At 36.2% G+C, this 8,586-nt stretch overlaps 2 protein-coding genes across 2 annotated transcripts; both read right to left on the reverse strand.

The window, feature by feature from the left end:
- Nucleotides 3,262-4,430, reverse strand: LOC109726263 (NDR1/HIN1-like protein 3). Its single transcript, XM_020255773.1, has 2 exons — nt 3,718-4,430; nt 3,262-3,634 (listed from the first exon to the last, which is right to left on the reverse strand). The coding sequence occupies exons 1-2, from the start codon at nt 4,176-4,178 to the stop codon at nt 3,499-3,501; spliced, it is 597 nt and encodes a 198-aa protein (XP_020111362.1). The 5' UTR covers nt 4,179-4,430; the 3' UTR covers nt 3,262-3,498.
- LOC109726669 lies at nt 6,065-7,513 on the reverse strand. Its single transcript, XM_020256422.1, has 4 exons — nt 7,341-7,513; nt 7,161-7,223; nt 6,835-7,027; nt 6,065-6,359 (listed from the first exon to the last, which is right to left on the reverse strand). The coding sequence occupies exons 1-4, from the start codon at nt 7,509-7,511 to the stop codon at nt 6,247-6,249; spliced, it is 540 nt and encodes a 179-aa protein (XP_020112011.1). The 5' UTR covers nt 7,512-7,513; the 3' UTR covers nt 6,065-6,246.

An 8,586-nucleotide genomic window follows, 5' to 3' on the forward strand; every position in this document is an offset into this window, starting at 1 on the left:
TTAATTAATTTTCTTACTACAAATATATGTAATCCTAATATTTATTCTTTATTGAAACCTTCGCGCTTCCTACATTTTTAGAAATAAACTTAGCTAGAAATGTAAAGTAATAAAATTTCAAAGTTGGAACCTCTGGTACCAACTATTAAACCCTTAACCGTCAATGGGTCCTTATATATTTTCTATCACTTAAATATATGTTTCTGTACTTGCCTTTCTCCCTTTATAAAGTGTTGCAACCCTTTTTAGAACCTCAAGGCGCACTTTTGGCAAAGAATGTTCATCCTTCGCATTAATTAATCTTCAAATTAAGGACGCACAATGAACTCAACTGATTATATATTTTGTTATCTTTTCTTTTCTGTTCTTTTTTATGTAGATGCATGTACCAAGGCCATTTTGAAATGAGAAATTCTAAGTCTACAATCAAAAATGGTTGTGTGAAAATTTTAGCCTTTGGATGGACATATTATAAGATCACAACAAATATGGTTGCAGAAGCATTACTCTTCAAAACTTTTAGGCCAATTTAGGCCAACATCCCTTAAAAAATATATTGATGATTATAATTTGAATTATTCCACCAGTAAGAAATTAGATTTTTGGCCTCCATATATAGTTTCATTTGGCTTTTATATTACAACATATTCTTAAGCACATGTATATAGACATATAAATTGCTATATCCTTCCAAATGGAACTGCCTAACTACAATAAGCTGCTTCTTAATTTCCTACTCACTCATGTACGAAGACACGAGGACTTCTAATGCATCAAACTTTAGTTTATAGTTTTACTACCGACCGTATCTAGCTCAGTTGACTAAGGGTTTGATAGTTGATACCTGAAGGTCGAAAGGTCGAAACCTCGTTACTTCACATTCCTAATTGAGTTTATTTCTAAAGTAAATAATGAAGCAAAGCTTACTAGAACAGTCATTTGTTCATTCCTGTGCATAAATGTGGCATGCTATCTCTCACTTTGCCAGCAACTGTAGAACAAGACAAGTTGCTAAACATCTTGCTCTTTCATATACCCTCAAATCCCACAAGTAAATAAAGAGAACCTCCATTGGCCAAAGCAAAAGAGACTTGGGAATGAGACAAAGTTTCCACAGCACCGATCCTTTTACCCAGTACTTTAAAGCTTGTATGAGCCTTTTTGGCTTACTAAGGGTGTCCTTTAATTCCTTTGTTTTGTGTATGAGAGAGAGAGAGAGAGAGAGAGAGAGAGAGAGAGTGCCCTGCATGCATGAAAGTGAGGTAACTCTTGGATCTGGAAGCCTCAGCTACTACAATCCAACACTGATAGCTAGTATGTATAGCTATCTATATCAAATAGGTGTATATATATTCTCACTAGTATAGACCATCTTTAAGTACAAGTTTGAACTATTTTTCTTATATAAATTAAGACTCTCTTAATTAATTTTGAGACTTTTTTATTTGAGGTATTACACTTGCTCAAGTCCAAAACAAATTTGTTAGTTATATTAGCTATTTAGTCATTAAGTGATTTTTTTTTCTCCTAATTAAAATAGAGAAAGATAGTAAGTTATACGTTTCGTTCATTTTTCTAGAAATAAATTTAGTTAGAAACAGCTATATTTCGAACTTAGAATCTCGACTACCAACTATTACGTCCTCATCCGACTGCGCTAAATAATTCAATTTTATTTACTAAAAACTAATTAAAACTTTTATATTCTGAAATTTAAAAGTTAAAAAGGCATCAATAATTTTTTTTTTTTTTTTTTGATGAGCCATGTAAAGGTGGCCTCTAGTTGAGGGGCCCTACATATATATTTTTTTATAGCTATCAATCATGATCTAGTTAATGCCTTGTGGGCATTTTGTAATTTTTGAGTGATGGCTACTACATATATAGGGTGGGGGATCCAAGAAGAGGGGGGGATTCTCTGTTATGTATATGATGCTAATTCAGTTCAAGGGAGAAGGCCTAGAGGCTCCAATCCATGTGCTACTATATCTGTCCCTTCTCTTTTGCCCTTTTCTTTAACTTGCTTTTCTTTTGTTTCTTTTTATAAATATTTTTTCTCTTTTTCTTTAAAGGAAAAACTCCTTTGATCCAAGTTCCATCTGATGTTGACCGGTCAAAAGAGGTGGCTAAATGACATATAGGAAAAAGAAACAAATATTGTAGGGTAACAAGTTCCATTTGAGGTGGTTTGGGGGAATGACACATATAAGAGGCATTTTCATGGGGAGGGGGACCATTTTGTTCTATTTTGTTAAATGTAGAGATGATTAGGGTAACAAAAAATACGTGGACCGCACCGTTCATTATTGTTTTAAGATTTGTGATTATTGTATATGATGGATAGTTGATTAGATTATTTTTTATTTTTCGTTAAGAGACTTCATATAGATAATGATCAGAATGGCGTGCACTATATATGCCTCACGTAGCTTTAACAACAAAAATAACTATAATAATATAGACAACATTCAGAAAGTGTCACACTAATTTTAGAGCGTATTTAGAAGCTTCAAACTGAAATTTTAACTCTCGGAATTTATTTATTTTTGCCTTTTGTCTTAATTATTAGAAATTTCAAATTTTTTGTTTGCTAAATGCGTTATTGCTATAGCTGAAAGTAAAAGCAGAAGTAGAATCAATCAATCAAATCAACACTGAAAGCACCAATCCAGGAGGAGACATGCTAGTACCTTAATTATTGCATCCTTGAATTGGGGTAGTTGGGGTATTAATTTAAATAAGAGGATTGTATCATTGTAGTGTCTGGTAATGAAAGCATACCTTAATCACTTAATTTAATTAAGGTGAAGAGAAGAATCTTTATATTTACAATAATTGAAGCAATAAACTAATCCAATTTAAAAGTAGTGCCCTAATTAAACCTAATTAAACAGAATGTACTGCTGGCTCTGAGTAAGCAGTAATCATTTGGTGACAAAAGCTCAAAAATTATATGATAATAAAATATATATATATAGGGACATGTTTTCTTTTTTCTTTTTTCTTTTTTCTTTTTTTTTTGTTGTGTGTAACATAAAACAAATGCAAAAGCAAGTGAGAACTAATTAAGAGATATCATATATAGAAGTATATTTAATCTAGTGAAAGATCATATTATCTTACATTGCATTAAATAAGCTTATTTAATTACAACTGTATGTTTTCCACTATCCAACTTTTCTCAACAATATTTGATATATAAAATCATGCATATTGGCCAAATGATATATACACTCTTTTTCATATATATATACTATTTTATTCCAATATTATTTTTTCCCCCTTTTTCTCCATTTAAAGTTGACAATTCCAACTACAACAATGTTTTCAATAAGAAACTATTACAAGTGATAGAACAATTAACAACTAAGCTCCAATTGAACAGTAAGCTAGCCAATACCAATTAATGAGTACAACATATACTCTAATACCAAATTAAGAATCGAATATCTATAATAAGAAATCGAAATTATGAACCGATCGACGAATCACGAATGGTCAATAGTCAACGCTGCACTTGGTCGGCGCGAACGCAGCGGCGGAGCTCACGGCGGTCGGCGGCGGCGGCAGGAGCTTCACCACGCAGTCGACCTTCGGCTTGAAGCCGTGGACCTTGGCGAACCAAACTTTATACCTATTGAACATAACATAAAATGCCATAATATGTAATACCGTTTTTTAACAGCTTAAACTTTTATAGTACTATAAGCAAAGCACCTCAGCTTCGCGTGGACCGTGATTTCCACGCGGAACGCCCCCTCCCCCTTCTCCCTACCAAACGCGTCGCTAACTCCCGCGCCCACGCCCGCCGTGCGGCCTTTGAAAACCGCGCTCACCGCGGTGGTGGTCTTCGGATGCTGGTAGAATTCCGGGAAGGGCGAGTCGGCGGGGCCGAGGAGGGCGCCGGAGTAGAAGGCGGCGGCGTCGAGGCGGTCGTAGTAGACGCCGATTCGGCTGTTGGGGTTACGGAGGGAGAGATCGGCGGTGAGATTGAAGAGGAGGGCGCCGGAGGGGGAGAGGGCGAATTCGGTGAGGGAGGCGGAATCGACGCTGGCGCCGATGCGACGCGGGCGGAATATGAGCCAGAAATCGAAAACAAGGAAGCCGGCGAAGAAAAGGAGGCCGCAGAATTTGCTGCAGCATCTCGTGCAGCCGTCGGCGCCGGATGGGTTAGACATACTGCCCGGGTGCCAGAGATGGGTGTTTTTTTACAATTGTACTAAAATTCTCATCAACAATAAGTTGTAATAAGTATATTTCATATGTTTTTTTTTTTTTTTTTTCCCTCTCTCGGGGCCTGGCTGCCCCACCCTTGTAGCCTAATTCATCATTCTGTTGAATGAAGCGGGTAGCGTGCTACCTTTTTCTCAAAAAAAAAAAAGAAAGTATATTTCATATGCCGTACTACTAAACTTCTCTATAACAGATACCGTAGAATAATCTCTCTCTCTCTCAAAAAAAAAAAAAAAAAAAAAAAGAGATACCGTGGAGTAAAATGCTAAGGCATTAAATGTGTCCTGTGATATTTGAAAATTTTGGGAGCTAATTTTTTACAACAACTCGTAAAATAATCTTCTCTATGTGCACAGTTGACTAAATAGAGTTTTTTTTAAATAGATCACATTTATTATATTATTTTTTGTTTTTAGTATGTTGATCATTTAATATAAGGTGCGGTGCATATGGTGTACTTTGTACACTTCGTGCAGGGAATAATTGCGCGTTAAAGTAATTAGTAGGATTTAATTCATTAGGCCCATTTAATGTGGAGGCCCATTTATGTTGAATCCACGTCTCCGGTTAGAGATTACAACTGGGCTATTCTGGGCCCATTAGACCCAAACCTACACATTGGACCAAGCTCAATCAAATAATAAATTTTCAATTAATTTTCATATATAGGCTTATTAAACGTTATAAAATACATTTAATAAATTAAATTTGATTTTGTGGCCACTACAATACGATTTTAAAAATGTGGTGCATGGTGCACCAGGTGCATGCAAGCTCCATTTCTATCGGGCCGTATGCGATTTATTGGGCCGGGCCTACTCCAATGTTTAAAATATAATGCAAAGAGAATTATTTTTATTTCGTTTACACCTCTAAGATTTAAATTGTTTTTATTTAAATCATCTTCTTAAATTGAACTGAGATTTTGTAAGAATTAATAAAACCCATTGTTTCGTTGTCCAATAAGGTGTTCATAACAATTAATTTTGGAAGAACATTTTCTCTTTTCCTTAGATTATTTTGATTTAAGGAATCTGCATTTAATTCTCAGAGGAAAAGCTAATTAAAGCAAAGATTGAGTTTAAAAAAGTAAAGGCTCTGAGACCCACATTAGTAAGTGCATATATTTTAACACTGCAATAATATTACTGTACTCATCTCAAACACAGGACATATATCTCAATCTCCTACTTTACCATTTCTCAATCCACTTTTCTAATTAAGCACACAGTGAAAGCAGATAAAAATAAAAAGATAAAAAAAAGGAGCAATTATAAAGTATTTAATCTAGGGGTTTTTTTGCAAATAGCCCCCTGACAATTTTTTTTTTTAAAATTGGCCCTGTGTAAAAATTATTTGCAAAAATGGCCCTGGCCCCGCCCCGTCAGCACCACGTCAGCGCCACGCGGGCGGGGCTGGGCCAAGTGTTTATATTGAACACGGTGAACCATTCACCGTGTTCAATACAAAATTTTTGTATTGGACACGGTGAATGGTTCACCGTGTCCAATACAAAATGACTAAGTGAGATATATTTGTATTGGACACGGTGAATCATTCACCGTGTCCAATACAAATAATTGGACACGGTGAATAGTTCACCGTGTCCAATACAAACACCCACAACTTAACCATTTTTGGCTAAGTCGAATGTATTTGTATTGGACACGGTGAACCATTCACCGTGTCCAATACAAAAATCTTGTATTGAACACGGTGAATGATTCACCGTGTTCAACTTATACAATTGGCCCAGCCCCGCCCGCGTGGCGCTGACGTGGCGCTGACGGGGCGGGACCAGGGCCATTTTTGCAAATAATTTTTACACAGGGCTATTTTCGAAAATAAAATTTTTTATGGGGCTATTTGCAAAAAAAGCCCTTTAATCTATTCTTAAAGCTTCTTATTGGATTTTCTATGCTCCTCCCTTTGTTTTACTATACTATAATTATTTAGTTAATTTTTTTAAAATTATTTTCTCTTTCAAATTTATTATTATTTTTTTTCCCTCTTTTAATAAGTCCACTCTTGAGGGAGAAGTAACTCAGGTGGTTGAATGGGCACTGTTTCCTTTGCCACCACTGCATATTGCTGCTTCTTTTGTTGCTTTTCTCCTTTATTAACATCTGAAAAAAAAAATAAATATAAAAGGATTTTTAGATACTTAAAAACTACAATTGCATTTTATGGATAAAGATTAAAAATATACATATAAACAGAACTGATTTCGATACTAACAAATAAATTTGTTGCATTTGTTTATCTCATTATAAAATTTTAAAATGTAAAAAATATATTTATAGTTCAGGAACTAAAATATTTATTTTTTTAATAGTACAGAAACCGATTCGCAAATATTGGGATGTGTAGGGGCTACCCATGCATTACCTCAAAGATAATAAATTATGTACACACATCTCTCAAAAAAATAATAAATTATGTACACACAAAAAAGACAAAAAATAAACAAAAGGATGGAGGCAAAAATAAGAAGTTAATTAAGGGGTAATTTTTAAAATGGGAAGCTCATTAAAAGCAATTAAATAAATAAAGTCTCGGAAAAAAAAAAAAAAAACAAAAGAGCGGCAAAATTTAACTCACGCGGTTTTTTGTTGACTCCGGGGTTGACCGCGACGCGCGGGAGGAACACCCCGGTCCCACCACACTCCTTCCCTGAACCGGTCGACCGAACCGGGTTGAACTGGACCGCAGTGAACCGGACCGGACCTGGCCCTTGCTGTATTTTCGAAACCTTCTTATTATTATTATTATTGTCATGCGTAAATCCCAACGCCTGCAAATTTTAATTTTATATTTTTAGCAAAAAAAAGTTTAAAAAAAGGTTAAATTTATGGATCTAATTTATTTAGAATATAATTAGTTAATTTTATTTTATTTTACACATGAAGAAAAAAAAAGCAGCTTACTTTAGACTGAGCCAGTTTTGACGAACCAACCGGTCCGAACCGGGGCACGCCCGGTCTAAACCCCTGAAACCGAGACCAAAAAAAAAAAAAAAACCAGAAAATAATTAAAGCAAAATAGGGGAAAAAAAAATTAGCCAAAAGAAGCAAAAAAGCTTCGAAAGAGAGAGGAGAGAATGAGACCTCAAAGAGAAGCGAGGGACGATGAGGATGGGGAATGGTGGCGACGAGGTGATTGGTCCGGTCCACAAGACCGGAGGGGTCGGATCGGTGCGCCGGGTCCACCACGTAGGCATGGTGGGGCCGTGGGCCCCATCCCCCGCCGCAGCGCAAGTTGTGTGGGAACTCCGCCATCGTCCCCAACGAAGAGTGAGTGAGAGAGAGAGAGAGAGCGTATGTATATATATAGATGCGACGAGTAGGGGTATTTTCGTCTTTTTACGCTTTTGGCTTTGGCTTTATATAGAAGCTATTCGAGTACGGACGTGTAGTGAGAAGGGAGAATATAAGCGCACTTGAAATTTTGACTCGATTTTGTACTCGCTTCGATTCTCCGTTATGTTTGGGGTGCGAAGTCAAGTTTTGGGGTTTAGTTGATTCGTCCATTTTTGGGTGGCGAAAGGTCACGAAGAGAAAGTGTAAAGGATCCCGATGATTGGTTGGTAACAGGAAACGCGTACAGCTGTGTTGTTCTGTTTACACGTGGCGCGGGGAGCGGAGCGCCGCCTCCTATTGGCTGCTGCGTGGGGGCCATTTTGAAGTGGGTCCCACAAGTCAAACAATGGCCGTGCGTGTCCCTTGAAATGCAAACGGTTTGGTCAAATTGGCGAGAACCTCCGTGGTTCGCGTGCAGTGGTAACGTACGGGATGGCCGTACTGCCACGTGGCAGAGTGGAGCCCACGCACATATTTTATGTATTATGCGTATATATAATAATATTAATCTCTACCGTATATATTATATACGTTATTGAATATTGAATATATAATATTAGAAAATCTTTCTAGAAAACCTTTTAAAGAATAAATATTATTTTACATTACTCAAATATGATATTTATATACTATATATTATTTGATATGCATTAAACACATTAACGGTCTAAAAAAACAGCATTTTACATCCAAAATGTTCAAATTACAAGGAGCCAGGGAGAGGTATTGTGCACTTCAATGGCTTAATAATTGTTTAACAGTAGCTATACTAATGGTATTAATTCTTTGAGAAGGAACAAATCTGAATGCATCGAATCTGATCAATTTTAATAGTAACAATCCCATTAATAGCATCACCCATGTTCAATGGGTTGAGAAAAAGAAGAGATTTAGGACCTAGTTGATATCTAGCCTACTTTATGAGACAAAAAAACAAAACAGTTAAAATAAAATGGGAAAACTTCAAAAACCCCCCTGTGGTTTCATGCATTCT

The sequence above is a fragment of the Ananas comosus genome, linkage group 21 (assembly GCF_001540865.1).
Source record: "Ananas comosus cultivar F153 linkage group 21, ASM154086v1, whole genome shotgun sequence".
NCBI lineage: Eukaryota > Viridiplantae > Streptophyta > Magnoliopsida > Poales > Bromeliaceae > Ananas > Ananas comosus.